This window comes from Anomalospiza imberbis, chromosome 13 (genome assembly GCF_031753505.1).
Source record: "Anomalospiza imberbis isolate Cuckoo-Finch-1a 21T00152 chromosome 13, ASM3175350v1, whole genome shotgun sequence".
Classification (NCBI taxonomy): domain Eukaryota; kingdom Metazoa; phylum Chordata; class Aves; order Passeriformes; family Viduidae; genus Anomalospiza; species Anomalospiza imberbis.
The window spans coordinates 6,636,427-6,650,157 of NC_089693.1; the positions used below are offsets into that span (position 1 = coordinate 6,636,427).

The following is a 13,731-nucleotide window of genomic DNA, read 5'->3' on the forward strand; positions in this document are numbered from 1 at the left end:
ATCTAGGCAGGTGTAGGAGGGGGTTACAGCAGTCCATAGTGGATGGACAGAGGTGATGGAACCCCCCTGATGGCTGGTAAGTGCATAACTTGGTGCTTAACCCATGGCAGGAGAAAGCCCTGCTGTCTGCCAGAGGAAGCACAAAGGTGAGGCACAGGAGCAGTACTGGCTGTTCTGGCACTGCCTGGAGCTCTGTGTGATTGTGAACAAGTTAACATAACCTCTTGAAAACAGATTTGGTTTTGCAGTGATAACCACATACCTCCTGAGAGTGCCAGAAAGCTCAGCTCCCTTCTGGGGACCTCTGGGACAAGGGCTGTAGAAGTTCAGATTTTAGTCCAGGCCATTGGATCTTTGATGTGGTGAGAAGTGTTGCCCCACTGATGGTTCCTTCAGAAGGTTCCTGTACTGGGGGCATGTTTGCTCACACTATTCCTGCAGCCATTTCAAAGCAGGGGGGCAGAGACCTCTTGAACAATCTTTCTAGTATTGTCTGCTCTCGTTACATACTGGCTCCCCTTTCATTTGAACTGCTTGCCAAAAGTCAGAACCTGTCCCATGTTCTTGCCCCCACGTCTGACATCTTCTCAGATGTGAGGAAGCACAACATCAAAGCACTGCAAGCTGTTGCTCTTCTGAAGAGCATTCCCTAGGGTTTAGCATGATGCTTGTTTGATCCTGTTAGATAAAAATGGATTGTCAGGTCTGTCACTTTCTCTTCTAGACTGCATTCAATATCTGGGGAAGTTTCAGTAGAATCCTTGCTGGCCACAGGTCAGGACATGGTCTTTTTGTCACCTTCCCTTGTGTTGCACTTTGCAGCTGGTGTTTAACACAGGCTCCATCCAGGGGAACTTCGTGTGCATCTGTGATGTGCTGCTTTGAGGATACCACACGTCTTGACAGAGGTTTCTGTAGTTGTTGTCTCGATGGAGGAGCCTTTGCTGTCCAAACAACAGCAGAGTTGTTTGGCATTGTGACAAGGAAGTGACTGTCCCAAATGGTTTCTCTGTAGCTGCTCGTGGGCCATTTTGGCTTGCTGCTTCAATCCTTAAAGTCTGCTGGCAGAGTAGTCGTATTCTAGGTTATTCTGCAGATGGGATTCTTATGGGAATAGGCAGAAAATATTTTTTAAAAATTTAATAAAAGATTTAGCTGTCCTCATGATATTAAGAAAGCTTTTAATGTGTTTGTTTTTTTTTAAACTCTGCATTCTAGCAACCATCCACTGCTGTGAGTTAGGGAGAACCCAGCTTGTAGGATTTGAGTCAGCTCCTGTAGGCTGGCACAGTCCTCTCACAGTGTGCATAGAGATCACTGCTTTTGTGGAGGCTGGAAACAAAATTAATGTCTTACCTGCTCTGTGTTTGATGACCTTAGGAAGATCAGCAAAGCAAGAAGGTGTAGGGGGAGGCATGTACAGTTCTAAATGACCCCACTTCTCCCTTGAGCATCTGGGGCTTTTACTGTGAGGATGAGTGGAATTTGTGAATGGGTTCCATCTGGGCAGCTGAGTACTAATACAGTAATGGATTAAAATGCACATGCAGTATTTTCAAGAGCAGTAGAAGTCCTTCCTACCCCTATTCTTCAAAACAACAGAACTAGTAAATGTACTCCTTCAGCTTTCATATCATCCTGTTGCTAATAGGTATCTGGTTCTGGAAGGAAAAAAAGTTTACTCACCTTTCAGCTTTAGAGCATCCTGGTTGTATTGAGCAGTTGCAGCAGCATCCGTGTGTGTTTTCCTCCCTTTCTCCACTTGCCTTTGATACCTTTCCAGCTGCATTTGCTCTCCTTAGGAAGCCACAGCCTCATCTCTGACAATTTTGGTGTTACCCACAGTGTCCTAATAGCAGTTTTGACCTTTCAATTAACTTTAGGATTGCCTCTTTCAGTAGACAAAATCTGTACGGATGCCAAAAGCCTCAGAACAGATTTGTGAGGTTGGCTGAAAGACCATGAAGATTAGGGACATATTTTCCCTTTTGTCAGGGAAATCAACAGCAAAAGGCCCCAACAGAAGAAGGAAACTTTCCCACTGACCACAAATAGGGGCTTAAATTGAATTTTCAAGCCTTTAAAAATAAATTGTCATTTTGTATTTAATTAATCAGGGTTTCATGAATGTGGTAGTATGCTGAGGTCATGGGCAAAAAAAAAGCTTTTCCAGTAATTAGTACAGGGTCCATGCTGTTCTGGCAAAAACAGCCGTGACGTCAGTCTGAGGCTGGAACAAGAAACTGTTCCACACAGTGAACTTGAAACACAAACCTTATTATTGAAGGGGCATGTCTGACAACTGCAAGTTCTGGTTGTGTTGGACACACAGTATATTTTTCCTTTTAAAATTCCCAAAAGGTGTTTGGTTTGGTTTGCTGTTTGGTTTTTTTTTCCCCCTCAATTTCTGAGTCAATGAAATTGCTGCCATGCCTCCTTTCTCCTGTTTCCCTTCCCTAAATAAATAATGAAATTACCAGACTTCCAACCCTCTTGTTTTGTAAATATGGAAAGTGGCCATTTCCATGTTTTTATTTAGCAGAAGCAGCTTAGTTTTTAGTTTTGTTGTGTGAACCCAAATGCAAGGGACAGGTGCAGCAGTGAGCACACACAGGGCATGCCCAGGCAGGTCGTGCTCTTGTAGCCATGCAGACCTTTGTTTTAGGTGAAGTTTTCAGTGCAAGCCAAGTATTGTGACAGCATTTGGAGTATGTAGTTTTGCAGCACTCTGATTCTAGTTTCTGATGAGTTACTGGAATCCTGCGGAGCTGCAAAAGAAAAGTTTGTCCATATAAACTGGCTTAAGGTATGTTAGCAAAGTCTTTTATTTAAATTACTTAAAACTCTTGAGATTGCTTGTTGCTGTATATAAATAGTCTGGGTGGCTTATAGTTCTTGGCTTATACTGGGACTGAGAAGAGTTATACACGTTTTCCTTTTAAAATCTATAAGAAATACTTATCTCTGATGATACATATAAATTCCAAAGACAACGTTATTTTAGAGTTGTGACCCTCAATAGCTTGGTCTTATTTGATTTAATGCAAAGAATGTGTGTGTCAAAGGAATTGCTCAGTTGTGTTTCCTCAGCCCATGTCATTTTTCTTTTTTTTTTTTTTAACCATTTGTCTGAATTCTGTTTTGCAGGCCATGACTGCTGTGAGACAGTGAAGGTGGCACTTTGTGCCTCTAGAGAAGGTCACCCTGTTCTGGTTGTGGCAGAAGAGAGTTTCCAGTTTGTCCAGGACGAAGCCTACGATGCCGCCCAGTTTCTGGCCACCTGTGCTGGCAACCAGCAGGCGCTGAATTTCACACGGTTCTTGGACCGCTCAAGGCCACCTGCTGCAGACGTGGACTTTTTGGATGAGAAAGTGGCCTTGGCATTTCGACACCTGAAGCTGCCGGCAGAATGGAACGTGCTGGGAGCAGACCAGTCCCTGACCGGTGAGGACCTGTGGGGTACAGTGAGATTTGCAGGTTGGGAGAGAGGTAAAAAGCCCGGGAGAAAGGGTTCCCTGCCTTGGGAGCCTGCCATGTACCTTCCAAAGGGTGTGGTGGCCTCTGTGCTCAGAGATGGGATGTGATGTCCACATTTCATATCTTGCCCTTTAGTTCCTTAAAATATATAAGGTATAAAACATATTTTAATATAAAATACATAAAACATATAAAACATATAAAACATATAAAATATATAAATATATAAAATGTGTAAAATATATAATCGTAACCCATGATTTTCCCTGCTCTTCTCTTATGAAATAGCACGAGCTGACAGTCAGTATGTTCACATATAGCCTGAAAACGGTTTTTTGTGTGTGTAACAATGGCATGTGTATCAGCATAGTGCTATATGCTGGTAGAACCCAGTATGTAGAATATCTGATGCACCTGGAAATATCCGTGTGCCAGAAATTTGGCAGTTGTAGTAAATGTTGGTTTTATAGCACAGGTGCAAAACGACTGTGACATGAAAAATACGTGTGATTTTTCTTGGAGAACTTGAGGCTCTGGCCCTGAGAGTTATATCACATCCCTGGTTGCACACAGGATGGGTTAACACTGCAGTTCTCCAGAATAAGCCTGGACAATTTTGCAAATAAGGGAAGGGTGGGAAAACTTGACCCTTAACCACAGCAGTGAAGGCTACTGAGAGCTTATAAATAAATCCCAAGGCTGGCCCAAAGTCTCTGGTGGCTGCTGAAGCAGAAGTGCTGAGATGTTCAGAGTGCTGTGGTGTGTCTTTGTCCTTGGAGTTCTGCTTATTTTGTCACAAGGGGGTGAAAGGAAACACACGTGGGACCAGGAGACTAGTTGCAGTATGTACAAATCCTTGCTGTAAATTTCCAGGGTATTTTGGCAAACTGTTTCACTTCAGGAATGTGACTGTGAGGCATCTGTTATCTTTTATGAGATGCAATGGCACAGACACTTGAATGGGGCTGGGATGTGGCTTGCTCAGCGCAGCAGGCTCAGTTCTGCTCACTGCAACAGGGTTTTCCACAGGAGATTTTCCTGCTTTATTTTTCTCCAGCTTGCTGACTGCTTTTGTAAAGCTCAATACAAGGACAGGCAATTCCCTTGTTAGCAGACATTAAAATATTTGATCATACTTAATGGCTCCTTGATAGAAATTCTGCAGCTGTCATAAGTTTACAAGGGGATAACACTTCTTTTCCTCTGTGTGGAAGTCACTGATGTTTCTTTCTGCATTTGAAAAGTGTTGTGATAATGCAGTCATTTCTGGTTTAAGTGATATAAATACGGTCACAGTGATCTTAACGAAAACTTTGAAACTCTGAATTGTTGCTGGTTTTGCAGGAAGGCTGAGATCTGCATTTTTTTAATTTTATTTTGATTATTCTTTGGAAAATCAGCACTTTGGGAAACCAGGCCATAAAGTTTACATTGTTTTGCTCAGTTTGCTTGTGTGTCTGGAAGTTGTGGTTATGCAGGACTCTGTATGTTAATGGACTTGTGGAGTATCCACAGTGAGAAGAGGGAGCTCTGTAGTGCCAAATTCTGTAACTCCTGAGTGTTTCGGCATCTTGTGCTGAGGTGTGCAGAGATAGACGTGAATAAATATAATGTCACTAAATGCAAATTTAATTCAAGAATATTAGGGCTGTAAAATATGTTCCTTTTTGTTAGAGGCAGAGTTATCTGGTAGGTTTTTTTGCAGGGAGATATTTACACATAGGGAATTTGGATGAATTTTTGTGTCTGTGACAGGAAGGATTTGCATGCATAAGCATCCTTTTGGTCACAAAACTCTGTTTTACTAGAGTGAGGTGGAAGAGATGTCTCTGGTTTATGATGGAGCGCTAGATTAGAAAAACCTCTGTGCTAAAATATAGCACCCTTATTCTGGTGCTTGTGTGTTAATTTGTGTGTGGGAGAGAGAAAAGCACTGCAAAGATTGCACTGTAGGAGTGTTTGAACAATTAGGCACATTCTGGCCAATGCCTGCAGTGGGACACCCTGTCCTGCACTGCTTCACTACCTATGAACAGCTACTGCAATTCATGCTTCACATTTCCCTAAATGTCAGCACCAGATAACTTCAAATAACCTTCTCGAAGGAGAAAATACTACAGAAATGAGAACAAAAGAAAATGTCAGATCCCTTCTTGGAAGATGTTTAGCGCTGCCTCTGAGCTGGCACATCTCTATGGGCTCTTGTGGGCTGGAAACAAAACGCTGCTGTTCAGCAAAACCTCTGACGGCAGGAGCGAGCGGGGAGCCTCTGCCAGCCCCTGAGTGCCACAGCCTGATGGGGAACTGCTGCTCAGAGGAGGCTGCTGTTGTCAAACACACTGAAAGGTCGATTTTTCAAAGGCCTGGAGTAGGAGTCTAACTTTTGCAAAAGTTAGGAAGTACTGCAGGCAGAAGCCGGGTACAAAATCTACCACTGAGCACAAATCCAGGCTGAATTTTGAGCAAGGGGTGGCTTTGTGTGGAGGCTTCTCCTTGCTTCTGCCTGTACCCAGCCCTGGCCAGGCTTCGAGCAGAGGGCAGGGAGTTCACTGCTGTCACCCCAGAGGGCAGAGGGGCTGCTGGAAGTTCCACCCACCTCAGTCTCCTGAGGCTGTTGAAGTCATCTGCTGTGTCACTGAACAGACGCAGCTGCAGAACTGGGGATGGGGACACCTAGGATCTCTGACATCAGAGGTGCTTGGGCTCCATTCTCTTGCTGGGACTGGGAGAGGGTGCTCAGCATTTGGTGAGATGACCTGGGAGGCAGAAGAGAGCCCAGGACAGTGTGTGGCTGAGGAAGAGCGCAGTCCCTCAGACACAGCCGTGCTCTTCACCAATCATACACTGTCCCTCCACAGCAAGCAGTTCCTGGGCCTTGCTCTTAGTTATCTCTCTATCTGTATGAGATCCAATGACATCCAAAATTTCAGGATATCCATAATTAAGGATTAGTCTTGTTACTGTGGTATTCCAAACACAGCATTTCTTTCAGGTGCCATATAATCATGTCTGTCTTAATAATTACAAGTGCACTGTAACTTTCTAAAGAACATAGTTGTTACTGCTGTCAACAGTGGGGCTATTTACTGTTCTCAGTGGCATTTAAAGGCAGCTATTTAAATGGAACAGATTGTTACGCTTTATGTCTAGAAATCAAAATTTAATATGTATCCTGAGGATGTATGCAATGTTAATGCAGGACTGTGATGTTCTATTTTAAATTACTGAAGAGAAAATAAGCTAACTAGAAAACCACAACTGAATACTTTGAGGTATGAGTAATGATTATGGCTTGTTTATGTTGCAGTGGGGTAAAAAAAGGAGAAAAAAATTAGGGAGGATCTGAGGCTCAGGTATGAAAAACATAGAGAGCTTGATTGCATCACTAGTAAACAGATAACTTTCAAAATAACTTGGAAGTAATATTCTGACAAAACCTTTGAGGAAACAGTCTTTCCATTTTGCTTATTAAAAGTGAGTGGTGAAACCCAGAGCTGTGGTTGATTTTTGGTTTTGTGAGCTTTCTGAGGTGGTGCTTCAGGAGCTGGTTAATGTTGGCAGAGGGTTGCTGTGATCACCATGATATGGAGCAATTCCCCTGGGAGTAAGGACTGCTGTGAGATAGTGAGCCAGGTTTTCAGGCAGATAACCAGGAGACCATCAGATTAGATAGAACACTTAACTGATTGCAGTTACTGATGTGTTGAATATGTACAGCTTCCCAGAAGTGCTCTGGGATAAACATGGTCCTTCAATAAGAACTGTTTGGGAAATTAAACTCCATGACCTCACCAGGTGGGGGTGGGTGTACAGGGAAATTCTCTGCCCTGGTTTGAAATAGTCTGAATGTGTTACGATTATGGGTTTAATAGCTCAATGTACAAAACCACTAGGATTTCAATGTACAGGACAACATGAGTGTCACTGGGAATACAGATCATGAATTGGGGTTTTTTTTTGCATGAAGGGAGAATGTCTGAAGGGAGAAAGTCACCAAAAAAAAAATCTTATTTTAAACAAAAAAAATCCTAAAAAACTTTTTAAAACCTTTAGAATTAGGTTATTAGTACCTAGAATTTTTTCCCATGGGAGGATGGTAAAGTTATGCTACTGATGATGTATTTCAGACATGAAGCTTTAATCTGTTCATCTGCTGCACTCTTGTTATAGTTTCTCTTGGAACCCTTTCAGTGTAATAGTTAAAGGTGTTCTTTTGGTTGGATTTCATATCCTTTCCAGCCTGATGCTCAGCTTCTGTGCTCTCTGATAAAGGATGGTATGATATAAATCAGCATGATCTGTTCAGTGCCAACAGCACAAAGTGCTCTGTTCAGCAGCAGTCCTTGATAAGATGTAAAAAGTCTTTTCCATACCTAAATTTAGTGCCCTCTGCAGTGGAAAATGGGAAGCAGAAAGCAATTCTTGCTCAGACAGCTTCAGAAATGTGCTGCTCAAGACTGAGATGTACCATTTAGTCTATGGCCGAGAAATTGTTGGCATGAGAATGTTCCTGCTCCCTTTGATAGTAGCGGGAGTGGGGACATGGAGATCTTTTGAAACATTTCTTGTTTATCAGATTAAGAAAGGAATTACCCACACATCTTTGTATTAACTGAGCTCATAACTCCAAACACATCATCTTTGCCTTGACCTTTCTGCAGGGCTGTTGTCTGCTGGAGCCTTCCTCTAGGACCTCAGTGTGAGGTGGCAGCTTGGTTCTGAGATTTTTTACCCTTGTTTCTCAAGGATTGATCTGAGCAGTGAGAACATTTCCAGCAGATGGCAAGATTTTGGGGCCAGATGTGATGGTAGATTTCCAAATTGTTGAGTGTACATGTGTTTGGGTGAGAACCAAGTAAAGGTCATGAGTACAGGAAGACGAAGCAATGCTACCCCATTCCATGGCTGGCTTGTGAGATGTCTCAGGACATGGAGGATAAACTGAGCATTAGGTGTAGGTTACTCTATCTGGAAAGTTGTTTTTAAAAGGAACAGTAGTGGTTTTTTATTTTCTTTTTAATTTTTTTATTTAATCAGGTTTAAAATGAAAGGTTTTACTTAATGTTCTTGGGCGTGTCATACCCAAAGTTTTGGGTTTTTTTTCCCTTCAATGCTTATTTGTTTTGTCCTAATAGCACCTTAAACCTTAATTCTTTACTATTAGCAAAGTACATATGGCTGTCTTCTATGGAAATTTGGTCCTCAGTTGTGCAGATAAGCTGTCTGTTCATGTATCGCAGCAGAAAACAATTACACAAAAATAATATATTCAAAGTCTTGTGTTTTGCCAGCTGGACTAGAGTACCCTGCCATTATGGGGCAATAATCATATGTTTCAACTCTTGCCTATTACTAGGAAATGAGAAAGGAACAAAACAATCTTGGCCTTTTCAGTATCGTGTGTATTTCCACAATTTCCTAATTACCAGAAGCTTCTTGTTGGCATTCAAACGACAGCCATTTTAAGACAAGAAGCTCTTGCTTGGTATGTAGTAGGAGAAAGGGCTCTGGCTTTTGCATGTTAAAGCTTTTGATATTCTTTCATGTGTGGGACATTTTGCACCATGACAAGATCATAAAATCATTGACTGGATTTCAAACATTTTGTGTGACAAGCTTCATCCTTGCAAAGGTAGGAAGTCTGAAGGGATCTGTCTGTCTTCTTCCCCTCTCCATCTAGAAAAATGTCCATACTTGATGCAGACCAGCTCTTGTCTAGTTTTGAGCAACACCAGACACCAACAGATGTATTTTCATTATATATTAGTAGTTAATCCAGCCCACAGATGGCACATGCCTTTTTAACTGTCACCATGCAAGCTTTGCACACTCCAGAACCTTCCAAAGCCTTTGCCTGGGGCCCCTGCAGTTGTTGGATGTACAGTACTTTGTTTCTTTGCTGCCATCATCTGTGCCCATCTGTTAGGGTGGCCTCGTGCCAGGTTCTGTGTCAGGCAGAGCCTTCCAAAAGTGGATAGTGAGTGAGCCTGTGTGTTTAAAATGCTCTGGTGGCAGCACGCCACCTCTCCTTGTACAGATCCTGTGTGCACACTGTCACTGCCCAAAGGCATCAGGGCAGTGCCACATTCACCTCAGCTGCGTTTGCAGACACCTCCAGCAATGCTCTGGAACTACCCTGTCCACTGATTCACTGATAAAGAAGATTGTTTCAACAGAACAGGAAAGGTGTTCTCAGAAGGTGCAGTCATATCAGCAGATTGGGACAACTGGGGAGGCATTGTGACAACTGGGAGGGGCCATTTCATCTTTGGACGTATGAGACAGAGAGAAGCACCCATTTGGCTCGGGGACAAGAGGAATATCTGCCTGCATCTTGCAGAACTTGCAGTTGGTAATGTGTATTTAGTGGTGAACCATGAGCTGGTGAGCAGAAGATGCTTCTCCCTATTGGTAATGCTCTCAGCTGCAGGAGGAGGAAGTATTTTGGGCCAGGGATCTCTGCTTATGCTTTGCAGGTCTACACTGCTCAGCTCTGGGGCAAAACTGTCCATTCTAGCTAGGAAGATGATTTTCCCTTTCAAGGAAGCAGCCATAACAAGAGATCCCATGTGAGAACAGAATGTGGTCAGACCAGTGCAACACATTCTTTATTTGGATGGCAGTTGTTTGCTCTGACAGAAGTGCTTTTGTGCCTCCTGCATCTCTGTAGGAAGAATTACACCACATTAATTATGTTGGCTCTGCCAGTCAGTGTACAGGTAGTGTGAGAGCTTTGTGCATGTACAAGTTCTTTGAGTAAAACATTGGGCATTTGCTTTCACTCTAGAAAAGTCCTACCTGTATCCACATTTTGCAGCCTCATCAGTACCCTTTCTTCTGTGTCTGTCTATATACTGTGTTATTTTTCATTCTTCTTTAAATTCAGGGCTGCAACCATTGATTAACCTCCATGTTGTGGTATTTCTAAATCATTGCACTCTGTAACATTTAATACCCAAATCCTTCTCATTACTTAGCCAAAGGCTGAGAATTTGTCTCTGGGAGAGCTCAGCCATTCCCTTTTCTCTGATCAGCTGGAACCTCCATTCAGACACACTCGTGTATTCAGGGCAGCTTGGTTTTGCTTTACGGTAATCAAGAGGAGGTTCGGGGGAATACTTGGTTTGTAGCCCAGAGACCTAATTTGGAGTCATTCAGAAGAGAAATGGTGCCAGAAAGCCTTTGGTTCTTGCATACAGATTAGTTCTTCAGAATTGGATCCAAAAAGTTGTGAAAAATTGTGTGTGAGTCGGTGGAGAGCTGCCTGGTTTTGCTTTGTTTTGTTTCTCACCAAAGGTCTTAATGATGTCCCTAAAGTAAGTAAATAAGCAAGAAAAACAGCAGCACTTTGAAGAAGTGACTTCTCTTGGGGCACACTTCTTAAAGAAAAAAATACAAAATTCAATCCTAAAGCCATTATGTGCGTGCATTTTAAAACCTGTTGTATAGATTTGGCTGGAACCCAAATCAATAACCCAATAAATCATTTCTGTGATATTAAAGGGTTCATACCAAGCATGCTCATTGGCATGGCTTTCTGAGACTCAGTTGGTGCTTTTTTGTTGTTGTTGCTGTCAGTCAATACTGAAATCCTTTGTTAATTAAAAGAACAAATTTTTATTTCTTGCAGTTTTTTAACCCAAATGCTTTTGACTTTCATACAGAAATAACAAGCTTTGATCTGCAAATGCTGGATTTCAGCAGTGCATCTGGAGCTCATTTCTGGTTAAAGCTTTTCAGAGCATCATTCTAGGGCTGCAGCTTTTGGAGTAGGGGGATATTTTTCTGAGATGAAAGCTCAGGCTCTAGAGTGACTTTTACCAAATTAGAAGGTCACGGTTATTAAATACAAAAAGCAGCAGTGGAGATTGGTAGTTTATAAATGCTGCTACTCAGAGTGACAGAGCTACTGTATTAAGCTGAGAAAAGCTAGTCTGAGGAATAATCAAACCAGGAAAGAAAACCTTGGTTGTGTGGTTTTTTTTGTTTGTTTGTTTTTTTGGGTTTTTTTTTTTGTCTGTATGAGTTTTTAAACAGTTCTCTTTTGTAACTGTTTTGGATATGTGCATCAAATGTAATTGTTTTGGTTATTTTTTTCTTCATGCCTTGGAATAAATCAGTGTCCCATTAGGTAACAAAAGTTGTCTGCCCCTAAAACCTGGTCCTGGTTGTGTGAGGAGAAGGTTTGGACATCCAGGAAAATGCACCTGACCATGCTTCTGTTTGGGTGTGCTGGAGCTTGGTGGTGGCTGTGGCTGTTCAGGAAATGCTGGGGTTTTCACATTGACTTCTGTGGTCAATCTCAGCATGAGAGGTCCTGAGCACTTCCAGCCCCACTGAAGCATGTCCCTCACTTTGAGACTGGTGTCTCCTGGATATTGGCAACCAGGCTGTTTTTCCAGGAGCTGCAGGTTCCTTTAGGCTGTCAGCTCCATGCCAGCTGCTGTGTGGTGGAGCTAGGATGTGGGGATATAACATTCCCCTAACCTGCAAGCCTACAAATTCCCATTTCTTTCTTTCTTTTCCTCCCTTCCCAGAGAACATCCCTCGGGAAACGCTGATGCATTTTGCGGTGAGGCTGGGTCTGCTGCGCCTGACGTGGTTTCTGCTCCAGCAGCCGGGTGGAAGAGGAGCTCTCAGCATCCACAACAACGAAGGGGCAACGCCTGTGAGCTTGGCCTTGGAGAGGGGCTACCAGAAGCTGCACCAACTTTTGACAGAGTAAGGATGATTTGGTGGTTCCTCTGCTGCTTTTCCATTCTCTACCATGCTTGGCTTTGCTGTACATTATCACTCAATGGTGTCTGAGTGCTATACTCCGTCCTTAAAGACAATTTTGATGTAATTTTGCTTTTACCCTTCTTGCTAGCAGCAGTGGGGGCAGTCCTGAGGGTTTAGGGGAAATGCAGTAATATTTTGGGGGGGTTTTCTTGTTGCTCAGTATTCTGCTTCCAGCTGTCTTGTAAAGTCCAAAGTGAGTCACTGTAATATTGACTAATTAAAACAAATCTTATGCAAACACAAATGAAAAGCTTTTCTTCAGGAAAGCACAACTGCCTAAAAGAGGGGAGCTAACAGGCATTGTGGTAGTGGTGGACCCTTGTGTTCTTACTTTGTAGAGAGGGAGTTTTTTAGTTAAATGAAATAATGATCATTATATTGACATAAGGCAGCATCTTGTAGAGAACAGGCATTTTACTGGTGTAGGTAAAAAAAAAATAAGGTAAGAATTATTGCAAATACTTAAAGAAGAACAGAATATTTAACAGAAACAGGTCTGTTGTAAATGGTCTTGAGAAAGAATCAGGTCTTACCACACATAGCAAGTAACTAGTGGTATGAGCATTTATTGCACTGCTTTACAAGGAATCCTTTGGAAGATGGCAAGCAGCAAATGTTTGGAGATCTAGCTTTAATAGCTGAGCCTAATAAAGACAAAGAGCTTAAAAAAATCTCAAGAGGGCTGTTTGTTATAGGAGAAAAGATTTAGTCTCTGTGTGTGTTATTCTGATGCCTGGTTCTCTTAAGCTTTGTTATAAACTTTGTGTTTCTGAATTGATTTCTCAGATACTTGGAGTTTATGTTGAGTGACCCAATGTCATGTTTAGGGGTCTGCTGTGTTGTCCACATTATCACGCAACGTTCCCTGTTACGAGTTGTAAATTATTCTGCTTTCTGTAGTTGTTGGGTGCAGTGTTGGGGGACAGAAAATATGATCTGTATTGCTGGAGTGATTGCATTTAAGTTTTATCCTTAAATTCAGGCAGCCACTTGGAAGGTGATGGTGAAGGGGAAAGTGCAGGGTGAGATGGCATTTATACCCAAATAGCTTCTCCTGCCACCCTTGCTGGCATCAGTACAGAGAGGATGGCAGTGTTACATTATTCTCCATCAAGGTCAGTCATAATGTGAAAACACAACTATCTCACAGGCTAGATTGTAAAAATGGGATGTGCAAATTCATCCTGTAACTGCAGCAAGGTTCTCCAAGGTGAGACTAACCACATTAACAGGCTTTACATACTGTCAGGAAGCTTGAGCTGGCCAAAACTTGATTATAGAGCTCACAGCAAATACTGCAACCCTAATGCGAGTTGAGCTGGTAATTTAAATAAAAATGGGAAGTAAACAAAATTATTACAACAGCTATTCATGTATTTGGTGAAGTATTTCAAACTGGCTCCAGTTTTGCAATGGCAGTTCTCACTCAGAGGAGTGAAAAGAGGACTGGGATTCCATGACATTGTCCTGTGT

At 42.4% G+C, this 13,731-nt stretch overlaps 1 protein-coding gene across 10 annotated transcripts in view; it reads left to right on the forward strand.

Annotated features, from left to right (window-relative positions):
• The window catches only part of AKAP13 (A-kinase anchoring protein 13), a 210,074-nt gene that overhangs the window by 83,420 nt on the left and 112,923 nt on the right, over positions 1-13,731 (forward strand). For all 10 annotated transcript variants that reach the window (XM_068203706.1, XM_068203698.1, XM_068203700.1 and 7 more), the window contains exons 6-7: positions 3,148-3,444; positions 12,015-12,198. In XM_068203706.1, the coding sequence (XP_068059807.1) occupies positions 3,148-3,444; positions 12,015-12,198 (481 nt within the window). The remainder of the gene's footprint in view (positions 1-3,147; positions 3,445-12,014; positions 12,199-13,731) is intronic.